This window comes from Phocoena phocoena, chromosome 4, assembly GCF_963924675.1.
Source record: "Phocoena phocoena chromosome 4, mPhoPho1.1, whole genome shotgun sequence".
Classification (NCBI taxonomy): domain Eukaryota; kingdom Metazoa; phylum Chordata; class Mammalia; order Artiodactyla; family Phocoenidae; genus Phocoena; species Phocoena phocoena.
Genome location: NC_089222.1, coordinates 49,906,271 through 49,919,913, shown reverse-complemented (window position 1 = coordinate 49,919,913; position 13,643 = coordinate 49,906,271). Strand labels below are relative to the sequence as shown.

The 13,643-nt window shown below is 37.8% G+C and overlaps 1 protein-coding gene across 1 annotated transcript in view; it reads right to left on the bottom strand.

The window, feature by feature from the left end:
• Positions 1 to 281: 281 nt before the first annotated feature.
• Positions 282 to 13,643, bottom strand: part of PRKCI (protein kinase C iota) — a 77,754-nt gene continuing 64,392 nt past the window's right edge. The window contains exons 13-18 of the mRNA XM_065877070.1: positions 9,959 to 10,046; positions 8,838 to 8,963; positions 7,606 to 7,685; positions 5,770 to 5,859; positions 5,278 to 5,393; positions 282 to 1,145 (exon numbers count right to left, since the gene is read on the bottom strand). Coding sequence (XP_065733142.1) covers positions 1,058 to 1,145; positions 5,278 to 5,393; positions 5,770 to 5,859; positions 7,606 to 7,685; positions 8,838 to 8,963; positions 9,959 to 10,046 — 588 coding nt within the window. The 3' untranslated portion in view covers positions 282 to 1,057. The remainder of the gene's footprint in view (positions 1,146 to 5,277; positions 5,394 to 5,769; positions 5,860 to 7,605; positions 7,686 to 8,837; positions 8,964 to 9,958; positions 10,047 to 13,643) is intronic.

Sequence of the window (13,643 nt, the reverse complement as noted above, 5' to 3'; positions counted from 1 at the left end):
CCGAAAGTATGGATAATGTGGTTTGGGGAAGAAACAAGCATGGTTCAGACACTATTTGGAAGATAAATTATTTTCCTGTATACTGACTTACAAGGAAAAAATAATATACATTCTGTGTCCACAGGATAATGGAATGCTTTTACATTTGGTAGCAAGTGAATGCTTCCTTATTATTTAATTCAAATCACAAAAAGCGACTGTGAGATTTACTGTCCAATAAGAAATAAATATTACCATTGCACTTTTCTGTATCTATTTTAAGTTTCTATTTTTTCCTTTTTATATACTGAGAAGTGTTCCATCTAACTGCATCCTGGGTTCTTTGAACTATATTTATTAACACTCCAGTTAAAGTTCCCACTACAGGGACAAGCTCAGACACTAACCCCGTAACATACTAAAGAAATCACTTGAATCAGTTTTTCAAAAACAGCTAACGATTTGGAATCTGATTCTTGATAAAATGTGCCTATTTTCCTCAAGGAGAATCTGTATTCCCTCATTCTAAGCAAGCAACATCTTTTATTACCAATTTATAATTGTTGCCTTAGAAATCAATAATTTAATTTGCTAAAGCAATGATAAAATTTACAGCTGAATTTTTAAACACATAGAACTCAGAAAGTAATAGGTAATATAACAAGTTGTATTTTGCATTACTCTTTTATTCCAAAATTAAACACTTAAATGACTTCATGAGTATGACAAAAATCAGGGGAGGCTTATGATGTAATCCCACCATGTGCCTTGATGCAACAGATAATCTTTTTAGTCAGTACTTCCTTTAAACAAAAAAGACAACTTTGTTATTCATCAGTAGGTTGCTGGATTACCAGTGTAACTAAATTTTGACATGATTGTCTGCAAAGTAGTTTCATTTTTTTCCCATAGTTAAACTTAGATGTAATAATTGACTCTTACAGTCAACAATAGAATATACTGAGTGCTTTTCTTGCAGGTGAAAAATATAAAATGGTTCTTTGCATCCAGGTTGGTAACAAGTTTATCCATGCACTAAATGGCAACACAAGCAAAATGCATAGTTGAGAAAGGAGGATCAGACACATTCTTCTGCAGACATCAAAAGAGGATTAATGTACTCAAAACCTTCAAATTCAGACTGATCGATCTTCCTCACAATGTCACTGTTGAAAGAAAAATAATTTTCATCATCAAGATTTCTTTGATTTTTTACTTAAATGGAAAAAGAAGATTAAAAAATTAAAAATAAGGCTAATTTATATAAGTGATAGGGGGGAAATCTACAAGTTTTTAGATTAACCGCAAAACATTTTCTAGAAGAATCAGGAATGTTGAAAATCAAAAAAGACTAATAATCCCACGAGCAAGTTTAGAACCAAAAAGTAGTCCAAAACTGAAGACTGGGAATAAACAAGGTACAAATTGTCATAATCCTAGGTAATCTTAACTTTTGACCTCAACGACATTCATAATTTAACATCCAGGTCTGTATTAGGGTGCAGTGTAGTAGTCACCTCAACAGCCAGATGGCAGATGGTGAAGAGAAGGCCGAGAGGAAGTTAACCAAAATGAAAGACAAGAGGAAGAAGAACACTGAGAGACCTGGAAGGAGGAAGGGCCACCACAGGGAGGCAGTGGGTCACAGGGAGCAGAGAGGCTGGCATTCTGCTACACTGGGCTCCTAGCGTAATTCACAAGAGTATTTCAATCAAATATTTTACTACTTAAATGTTCGTACCGGGGCTTCCCTGGTGGCGCAGTGGTTGAGAGTCTGCCTGCCGATGCAGGGGACACGGGTTTGAGCCCTGGTCTGGGATGATCCCACATGCCGCAGAGCAACTGGGCTACTGAGCCTGCACGTCCGGAGCCTGTGCTCCGCAACGGGAGAGGCCGCGATAGTGAGAGGCCCGCGCACCGCGACGAAGAGTGGCCCCCGCCTGCCGCAATTAGAGAAAGCCCTCGCACAGAAACGAAGACCCAACACAGCCATAAATAAATAAATAAACAAAATGACGGAGGAATTATGTTAAAAAAAAAAAAAATGTTCGTACCATACTGCAGAGCACCATGTTACACAGGACAGAGTCTCTTCCTTCAAGAAGAGAAGGAAGGTAGGTACTTCACATAACAGAAAGCAGTACCTGCTAAGTGTCCTACACGACAAGCTAAGTTCTACTCTAACCACAGTTCTAAAGAAAAAGGTGACTTCTACTTGGAGAAATCAAGAAAGGCAGCATCATTCCACACTTACTGAATGGAATTATGAAAGATTATGGTAGGTCTGGGGAATGCCAGTAATTTATTAGAGTTAGAGCACAGGAATAGAAGGGTGTTAAGTGGTAGAGGACGTTGGAAGGAAGGTAGTGGCTAGCTCAAAGACGCCAGTGATGTTTACACTAAGTAGGTCCACCTTGATCCATCAAAGGTCTGGTTACATCTGAGGTAGCTCTGAAAGATGGGGAAGATTTCAATAGGTGAAAAGGAAGGAGCAATAGAGAGGAAATGTTAACAGTATGCTATCAGGGAATGGTGAGTAACTGAGCTTGATGAGAACGCAGCGTTTCTGTTAGAGTATAGTGAGAGATATGGCTAGAAAGTCAGGCTGAAGTAGATGGTGGGAGGCCTTAATTACTAACCAAGGGGATAGACTTTTTCTGCTAGGCAATGTAGGAGTTACTGAAGGTTTCTGATGAAAGGAGTTAGAGAACTGGAGTGGTACTTCCTGAGTGTACCGAATAGGCTGCAAAGTAAAGAAGGAGTCAATTAGGATGGCATGATATTCTACTTATGATCTGAGAGAGCCGGGCTGGGCTTATGGCAGTGGGAATGGTAACGACACAGGCGATGAAGTAAAGCAAAAAGAGACGAGGACTTGGCTGCTGAAGGTATTATATAGTTTGGTAAGGAAAAGTGAGAGTCAACAACCACTGACTCAGCTCTCGAATCTGAATGCAGGACTGCACGGTGGTACAACCAGCAGAAAAGGGTAAATCAAAACAAGAACCCGGTGAGAACAATTCAGACTTCGTATGTTTGAGGTGCGTATCTGACACGCTAGGAGAGATGTTTAAACTAGTAGAGGGAAATGCAGCTCAGGAGAGATATCAGGGCAGGGGCTAGGAGCTTTAGAAACCACCGCTCATTTATTCTTCACAGCACCTTGGGAGGCAGGCAATATGAGAAGACACAGGCTCAGTGAAGTTATGCAATGTACCCAGCTGGTAAGAGGTGGCGCTGGGATTCAAATTCCTATCTTTTGGTTAAATCCAGTGCTCTTTCTAATACACAGTGCTGCCAGAAATAATGATTTGGGTACACCTCTCCCTCCTCTAGTAGCCAGTAAGCTTTCGGAGAGATTGGCCTATGCCCTGATCGTCTTTGAATGTGCAGTACTTAGCATAGTGCCTTTTGCTCAAGAATGGTTTGCCAATTTAGCCGGGAGTCATTTAATAGCTCGTATCCATGCTACGAGGTTGGCTGAAAACTCCAAGGTACAAACTGCATATGGCAAAGAGAAAGCAGTCATGAACAGAACCACGGAGCACCCTAGTCTCAAGGGGACAGGGAAAATAAGATGACAAGTGGTTAAAGAGATGACGCAGAAAGGGGGTAGGCAGTGCCAACTAAAGCAGGCCATGAGTGCCAGACGCTTTACTGACATCGGAGGAGATGGGGGTAGATCAAAAAATGCTTTAGGGCTTCCCTGGTGGCGTAGTGGTTGAGAATCTGCCTGCCAATGCAGGGACACGGGTTCGGGCCCTGGTCTGGGAAGATCCCACATGCCGCGGAGCAACTAAGCCCGTGAGCCACAACTACTGAGCCTGCGCGTCTGGAGCTTGTGCTCCGCAACAAGAGAGGCCACGACAGTGAGAGGCCTGTGCACCATGATGAAGAGTGGCCCCCGCTCACCGCAACTAGAGAAAGCCCTCACACACAAACGAAGACCCAACACGGCCAAAAATAAAATAAATAAATGAATAAAAATTTAAAAAGCTAAAAAAAAAAAAGCTTTAAAATTGAGAAATTAAGAAGTCAATTCAACCTTCAACAGGTGAAAAAGCGGGTTAAATTGTAAGAGGTTAAAGTGTTGGCAGCAAGAAAGTGTAAGATAATCAATGTTGACTACTCTGAAGGAATTGAATAGAGATGGTGCTTATTTATTTTTCTTTTACCATAAGCATCTATTAACTATTTTTGAAAAAGCTCAAAGATGAAAGGAAAATGAGAAAAAAATGTGGTGGTTCAAAAAAGTGGAAAAAATTAGGACATTTGAACATGTTTATAAGTAGAGGGAAAGAAGCTGGAAAAGAGACGTTAAGGAAGGTAGAGCAGTGGAGATAACTGACAAAAAGGAACCCTGGAGGAAAAGGGGAGAGTACCCCTTGCCTTCCAAGAACCGGGAAGAAGCAAAAGCTTGGGAAGAGTTAGAGAGCAATTCTGAGATGCAAGGTGGTCTGGTGACAGCTGGAAAGGGAGCAAGCTCACAGCAGAGAGGTCTCAATCCTGGCAGTCAACTCAAGGCAAGGTTAATGCATTTAGAGTGATGAAGGCAGGGGTAGGACTGAAGGCTTCTAAAATGTAGAGATAGTTTAGAACAGCTGCGGTGAGGAACGTGATAAGAACTAACAAGATGTAAAAGTAAAGTGACTGCCAAGCAGAAAGGGCTTTATGAGATGAGAGAATGAATCTGTAATGACAGGTGAAGGATCAAATATCCCCAAGTTATTCTAAACTTTAAAAGATACAACATAAACACAGAAAGTATGTCAGATCACTGCTGCCTGGACTTGATATGTTGATGTAATCTTTTAAAAAAGTAATTTGGCAATACATATCAAGAGCTTTAAAAATTTTGCACCCTTTGACCTAATGCCCCGTCTAGGAATCTATCTTAAGGTAATACTCAGGAACTCAAAGATGGTCATCAACAAAATGGGAAACAGTGCAGTGGAGTGGAAAGAGCACAGGCCTTAGTCAGACTTGGGTTTGAATCCTGGCTCTGCCACCTCATAGCTGCATAACTTTGCTTAACCTCTCTGAGCCTTGGTTTCCTCATCTGTAAAACGAAGATGATGACAACTAGGTTTACAAGGTTGTTGTGAGAATTAGAGATAATACACGTAAAGCAAAGAAGAAAATGACAATTACTGTTTTTATAATTGTGTAATTCAAACATCCCATAACTGAACGATTAGATAAAATACAGCATAATCTGATAATGAAACACTGTGTAGCCATTAAAAATGGGACTTCCAAAGAACTTTAAAAATATTTTCAGTCTATAGAACTACTTACTCATCATCTGGAGTGAGCTGGACAGGTTCATTAGTAAACTGAGAATCAAAGTTGTCCAAACCAAATTCCCCAGAAATATTTGGTTTAAAGGGAGGTACCACCTGCTTTTGCTCCATCTAGAAAAGACATAGTGGATGACAGCTCAAGCCTGCATTCTTAGAAATATTCCACCTCTACATTTCTCCTCTGTCCTCAGATATTTCCCAGTCTTATTAAAATGAGTCCCTAGGCATTGTTCTACAATATTCACAATGATGGAAATAATTTACAAATCTGAACATTGATGCAGGCCTCAATAATATTACAACCTGCTCCATTAAATTAATGTTCTAAGCTTTTACTGTTTCAAAAGCTTTTTTAAAAGCACTGAAGACAGTGGTTTTAAATTATTTAAGCTGTGATATACTAGTTTTTCAATATTCTTTTAAGTTAATAAATTTTGGCCCAAGAAAATAATGAAACCTAATATATTAAACAGTCCAATTTACATACCATATCCCAATCAACATTTCGGAAGAATGGGTGTCCCTGAATATCAGCAAATCCTGTTTGAGGATGACAACCCAATCGTTCCTTTGGGTCCTATGGTGGAAAGAAATGTTTCAAGAACTGGGTGAATATCCTGCTTTAGAATAAATCATCTTTGTGACCTGTGTTTTGTGTCTATTATATGATACCTTTATGTCTGAACTCAGAATGGTCTACCTTTCTTTTCTAGAAAGTGCAACACTAGATACTCAAATGAGCATCTGAAGCTTGTGACAAGTAAGATTTCTTCATGGCTCTCTCTCCAGCTATCCTTGTAATTCAAGTGGAGAGATGTCGCCACACCCTGCTAAAGAAAAATGGGAGGAAAAAGAACAGCAGAATCAACTGGGCAGCATCCAGCTCTTTCTTTCACATGGGTTAGAGCGATAGTCAAAATATGCAAACCCCCAAACTTCACAAGTTTGTTTTTTAGCTCAATTTAAAAGCCCTATGCCCAATTACAACAACCATAATCTGTGTATAGCTCAACAATACAACCATTATTTGAATCAATGGACTGAGAAGCGGCCTGCAACTTATAAAATTATCACGAATGAGAACATGTTCCCATTTCTCTTTGCAGTAAAAGGCATTTTGTTTCGCATATTGACACTTCTCACCTTCACTTTTCACTGTGTTAAAGCTTAGGTTTCCAGTTTAAATCTTTCCTCACATAAAATACTCATTTATAACAGGCTTGAATTTCTTATTTTATTAAAATTCATCATTATCTTATCTATTTACCTTAGAAAATACATGCAGGGCTTCCCTGGTGGCGCAGCGGTTAAGAATCCGCCTGCCACTGCAGGGGACACGGGTTTGAGCCCTGGTCCGGGAAGATTCCACATGCCATGGAGCAACTAAGCCCTTGCGCCACAACTACTGAGCCCGCAAGCCACAACTACTGAGGCCCGTGCTCCTAGAGCCCGTGCTCTGCAACAAGAGAAGCCACCGCAATGAGAAGCCCATGCACTGCAACAGAGTAGCCCCCATTCGCTGCAACCAGGGAAAAGCCCACGCAGCAATGAAGACCCAACACAGACAAAAATTAAAAAATAAATAAAATTTATAAAAAAAAAAAAAAGAAGAAGTAGATTGGTGGTAGAGAGAGGGCTCTTTAAATAAATAAATGCATATCAGCCTACTTTCTACCTACCATTTATTTAAAATAATATTTTAACGTAAGAATTGGAAAATTGGTTGGTGTGGAAAAAACCTACACATTTGGTGTTAGAAGTGTTATGAGTAAAGATAGTTCAGAATCGTAATCTTAGATAGATCCTAAAACTCTTCTAGCCTACCAACTGCAACAAACAACAGAATTTTCAGATGTTCAGATTTTTTAAAGCGCCAATGATAGCATTTCATTTCTTCTGAATATTATCTAATTATAGGGTTGTGATATGAGAATTTGTAGGGAACACTACTGCACTAAGTGCTCAATAAGTTAAGACATTCTATGAATAATAATCTAAAGAAAACTGAAAAACAGAGCTGAAAGTACAATTGAGGCGATCCCCAGAGATGCAATTTTTCCCTGAGTACATGGTATTTTTCATTTACGTTAAAAACACCATGTGTAATATAAAGCTGGGGGTAAATTATATTGGCAAAATGGAAAGAACACCTCACCTCAGGATCTAATTCTGTCAACCTACTCTTTGCTGAAGAGACAAGCTCCAGATCTAACTGAAAAATTACATACTCTGATGTTTTGGAATTTTACGTTGCCTGAACCTCTCCTTACCAGCTTCATTTGTATAGAGATAAATCACTAGAGATTTTATACACAATTTATACCTTGTTGAGGAAGCTCTTCAGGACACTTGCGGCTTTTACAGACAAAGAACGTGGTATGCGAATTTGTTTTTCCAAAATAACTAGAAAGATAAAATTTACGGCATTATATTTAACTTTTACAGGGCTTTAATCTTTATATTTTTATTATGAGGTATTTAAGGAATTCTAGCAGAAAAAAACAAAGACATTACATACACTACCTAAGCGTCCTGTGTACTTTCCCAGTCCCATTCCTCTCCTTCCTTCTCAGAGACAGCCTCTATCTACTCTGAACAGTTTTTATCATTATATGCATATGTTTTATTCTTTGACTACCTTACCTTACTTTCCTCATCTGTAAAATTGGAATAAAAATAATACCTGATTCACTGGGGTGTTATGAGGTTTAAATGAGTTAGTATCTGTAAAATGTGTGGCACGTATTACTAAATTCGATTTTATTAGACGTTGCCAAATTATTCTCCAAAGCTGTTTTGTCCATTTTCACTCCTGCCACCAGAGTTCCAGTTGCTCCATATCCTCACCAGCACTAGTATTATCAGACTTTAAAGTTTTTGCCAAATGTGTAGGTAGAAAATGGTAGCTCATTAATATTTTCATGTGCACACCCCTAATTAGCAGTGAGGTTGAACGTCTTTCCATATATTCCACAGTCAGCTGGATTTCCTATGACATGAAATATCCATTCATTTCCTGTGACGGCCTTAATTATGAAATGTAGAATTTTATGGCAGTCTTCGCACTTCTTTGGACTGTGTGTTGGTTGGGGAGGGGTCCTTGCGCTTGTCTGCTTGTTTCCGTTCTGTTCAATTCTTTGTATTTCCAATTGTGGGGCTTTTTTCTTCACCTTTTGATCCCTCTTATCTTCTTGGTACTCTACTTTTTCCCCATATTTCTGTTGGACTTATGCATTCAGCCTTGTGGTCCAGGTGAAAAGACTGTCCTCTCCAGCTACACAATTCTTTCCTCCAATCTCTGTGATGTACAATCTGAAGGAACCTCTTTGTTATGATTTTGAGTATGAGAAGGTAACTGGCAAATGTGAACAGACTAAGAGGTAGGAAGGATAGATCAAAACAACAATAAAAACAAACTCAAAGCCTCACGTGTTAAGGACTATATTGTCCAGATTATTCTCCTCTTTCTTACTCAAAGTAATAACTTGAGCCATCCTCATTCATGCTCTAGAATAGATTATTCACAGTGAATCTCTGTAAAACACTGCAAATTACCTTGAAAAAGATAATCCTCTGTGTTTTGATCAGGGTTATCAGAGCTCCCAACAATATCAAATGGAGACCTTCCTGCCATCATCTCAAACATTAGTACTCCAAGAGCCCACCAGTCGACGCTGAAACCTTCAAAAAGAAATTTTAAAGCAACAAATTATCCATTCTGCATTCTAAAAAGTCAGTAATTTGAGATTCATTTTATTACATAATAAAAAAAATAAACATAATGAAAAAGTACAACTATCATGGTAGGCATCGAGGATTATAGGAATATTTCACTTAACAAAAAGGGGAGGTACCTAAAAGATAACTTTAAAAATAAAATATGGAAAATGGAACATAAGTTTCGCTTCCCAAATATGTCTGTAATTCAGACTCATAGCCTGTATCTAATATTTTGTTTTGAGGATATAATGAAATTGTATTTGAGAATAACCTTCCTTGATCTGAAACGGGATCTTCTGCTAGCTGACTAAAGATCCTTGAAGGACTTTGGAACCGGATTATGAGCAGCTATCAGAAATACCCATCCTCCTTTACAGCTGCTGGAATTAAAGGGCCAGAACCCAAAGGGTCAAATGTTTTCTTGAGATAAACATATCCTCTGGTTCCTGGCAAGCAGGCAATCTTTCCTCCATCTTTCAGATTCCTGGGGGAAATACCCTAGGAAATCTGAACAATCTTCCAGAGGTTTATGACTCTGGAGTCACATGGCTGATTAAATCCCAACTCTGCCGCCTTCTAGCTACATGACCTTGGGCAAGTTATTTAGCCTTTCTGTACATCAGTTTCCTTGTTTGCGAAATGTGAATTAACAGTGCTCACCTCATAGGATTACTAAGAGGATTAACAGTTAACATATGCAAACTGCTTAGAATAGTGCCTCGTACTCTTAAGCGCTTGCTACTAATAAAATATTATTCAAATTTGCACCCCCAAATACTGCCAAGGTCCCACCATCTCTGATTTCAGAATTTGGGGGTTTTATGTAGGTTTTAAGAAGATCAAGAAAGTTTATGTTAATAAGCTCAGTATTGAAATACTATAGTGTACTATGATGCAATTGGTACCACATTTAACCACCCTTCTAGCACATAGCCAAAAGACCACCAATTTATTACCATAATCTTCTCCTCGTAAAATTTCAGGAGCAATGTAATTAGGAGTACCACAGAAAGTGCTGGTTGTATCTCCTGGCCGTAATCCTTCCTTTTAATAAAAAAAAAGAAAAAAAAATAATACGATGCAAAGTCTGTTTTAAATTCACCTCTTTTATTTCATCTATCATATAAGGTCAGCACCTATAGGTAATATATTGAGCTTAAATAAAATATCACTAGCACAGTTGCCTTTACTATTAAAATCATGGGTTGCTACTAAATACCTTAAAAAAAACCTGTCCTCATTAGATGTAGGTAAACAGTCAGTTCAATTAAGATAAAAACTACACTTAAAATAATTTATACTCAAGTAAAATTATAATAGAAAAACTTAAATTACATGAGTAAAAGGAATCATATTTTATGAAGAAAAGAAGCTCTTTAAATCCCACCTCCTAACACAACCACTGCTGGCATTATGATGTTTCCCTTCTGGTCATTTCTCCTAAGGCACACGTTTTTTTGGTTTTGTATTTTAATAGCTACAGGATGGAGGAAATTAAGGTAAAACACACTAATATGTATAAATAGAGAAACTACACAATAACAAATGGAACAATCACCAAGAAGTTAAAACAAACTTGTATGTAGCTAACAACACAGCCTCAAAATGCAACTAGTAAAAATGGACAAAATTATTAAGAGGACTTCACAATCCCTGCTATTGCCTGAATGTTTACATGCCCCTAATATTCTTATGCTGAAGCCCTAATGTGATAGCATTGTGGTGGGGGGCGCTTTGGGGAGGTAATTAGATCATAAGGTTTGAGCCCCATGATGGGATTCATGTTCTTATAAGAAGAGAAAGAGAGCTAGCCCCTTTCTCTCTCCCCACCATTTGAGGATACAACGGGAAGACAGCCATCTGCAAACCACGAAGAATGCCTTTACTCTTCTGCAAACCAGGAGGGGTGCCTTCAGACACCAAATCTGCCAGCACCTTCATCTTGGACTTCCCAGTCTCCAGAACCATGAGAAATAAGTGTTTGTTGCTTAAGCCACCTAATCTGTAGTACCTTGTTATAGCAGCCTGGACTGATAGTACAATCCCCAATCATGACAGGTAATTTTAACACATTTATATCAAAAAATGGTAGGTCGTACCAACAAAAAAATTAGTAAGCAGAGAAAGATTTGGACAAAAGCTAGAGTTAAAAATATGTATAGTTTACATACATATAGAATATATATATCTACGTGTATGTGTGGAGAAACAGAAAAGGAGGGAGAGACTCCTTGAATGCAAAACAGAGATTACATACCCTTTTTAAAGTACATTTGGGATACTGACCAAATACTAAGGCATAAAAGAAACCTCAATAAATTTCAAAGGACTAGTATCATTCAGACCATTCTTGCGCCACAGGAAATTAAATGAGAAAGAGCCAAAACAATCTTGAGAAAGAAAAGAGTTGGAGGAATCAAGCTCCCTGACTTCAGACTATACTACGAAGTTACAGTAATGAAAACAGTGTGGTACTGGCACAAAAACAGACACATAGATCAATGGAACAGAAAGAGAGAGTCCATAAATAAGCCCATTCACTTGTGGTTAATTAGTCTATGAAAAAGGAAGCAAAAGTATACAATGGAGAAAAGACAGTCCCTTCAATTAGTGGTGCTGGAAAAACAGGACATCTACATGTAAAAGAATGAAATTAGAATATTTTTGCACACCGTATACAAAAATAAACTCAAAATGGATTGAAGACCTAAATATAAGACCAGAAACCACAAAACTCCTAAAAGAAAACATAGGCAGAATACTCTTTGACATATATTGTACCAATATATATATATTTTTGATCTATCTTCTAAGGCAAAGGAAACAAAAGCAAAAATAAACAAATGGGACCTAATTAAACTTAAAAGTTTTTGCATAGCAAAGGAAACCACTGACAAAATACTACTGGAATACTACTCAGCCACAAAAACGAATGAGATTTTGCCATTAACAACAACATAGATAGACTTGGAGGGTTATTATGCTATTGAAATAAGTCAGACAGAGAAAGACAAATACTGTATGCTATCACTTATATGTGGAATTTAAAAAGTAAAACAAACAAATGAATATAGTAACAACAACAAAAACAGACTCACAGATATAGAGAATAAACTAGTGGCTACCAGTGGGGAGAGGTAGAGGGAGAAGGAAGGGACAAAATAGAGGTAGGAGATTAAGAGGCACAAACTACTATGTATAAAATAAATAAGCTACAAGGGTATATTGTACAGCACAGGGAATATAGTCCAATTTTATAATAACTATAAATGGACTACAATCTTTAAAAACTGTAAATCACTATGTTGTACATCTGAAACTTACATAATACTATAAATCAACCATACCTCAATTAAAACGAAAAATAATAAAAAGATAGTCTAAATACAAGCTGAATAATACTAAATATACAATTAAGCATCTGCTTTTTTTACTTTATAGCTATGTAATTTCCCATGTAATTACAGACTTCGTATTACTAATAACCACAAATCCAACTCAACATATGTACCTAGAATCTAACCATTTCCCTATTGTTAAATTACATGGTACAAAATTCCAAACAAAAAGGTTGGGGGGGAAGATATACACTAAGAATCAAGCCTCCCTCCCATTCTTGTCCCTGACGCATCCAGTTCCAGCTCCCTAGGGACAGCCACTGTCATGAGGTTCTTATGTGTTCCTACAGAGATATTCTGGGTGTGATGTATGTATCTGTCTTCAAATTTTACACTATTATATATAACACTAACACAAACATCTAGAAGAAATATTTAGTAATATATGTTGTGACTCCAAGGATTTTTTAAAGATCTCTAACAGGGATATGTATGTTATTTTTGTATACAGGCATACATGGAGATACTGCAGTTTGCTTTCAGAACCCCATTTATGACATCACAATAAATTGACTCACATGAGTATTTTTGGTTTCCCAGTGCATATAAAAATTATGTTTACACTACACTGTAATCTATTAAGTGTGCAAAAGCATTATGTCTAAAAAACAAAGTGAATACCTTAAATAAAAAATACTTTAAACACAACATTGTAAATCAACTATATTTCAATAAAAATTAAAAAAAAAAACTTTATTGCTAAAAAATGCTAACAAGAACTTCCCCTGGTGGTCCAGTGGTTAAGAATCTGCCTTCCAACGCAACGCAGGGGATGAGGGTTCAATCCCTGGTCGGGGAACTAAGATCCCACGTGCTGCAGGGCAACTAAGTCTGCACGCTGCAACTACTGAGCCCACATGCTCTGGAGCCCATGCATCACAACTAGAGAGAAGCCTGCGCGCTGCAGCAAAAGATTCTGTGTGCTGCAACTAAGACCCAATGCAGCCAAAAATAAATAAATAATAAATAAATAAATATTTTTTAAAAATGCTAACCATCATCTGACAACACAGCGCTGCCAAAAAACATCAACTTGTAGAAAACGCAATATCTGTGAAGCACAGTAAAATGAAGTATGCCTGTACAAAGAAATATGAATGTGATTTAAGTTGTTTTGTATTATGGGCAATGGCCTGACATACAGTCTCATGGTGAGTGACATGCACTTTCAAGGTAAGACTCAGAGGCAAGGGATGCAGTCTGTTAACTTGTAAAAGAACTATACTAAATCATTCACCTTTTG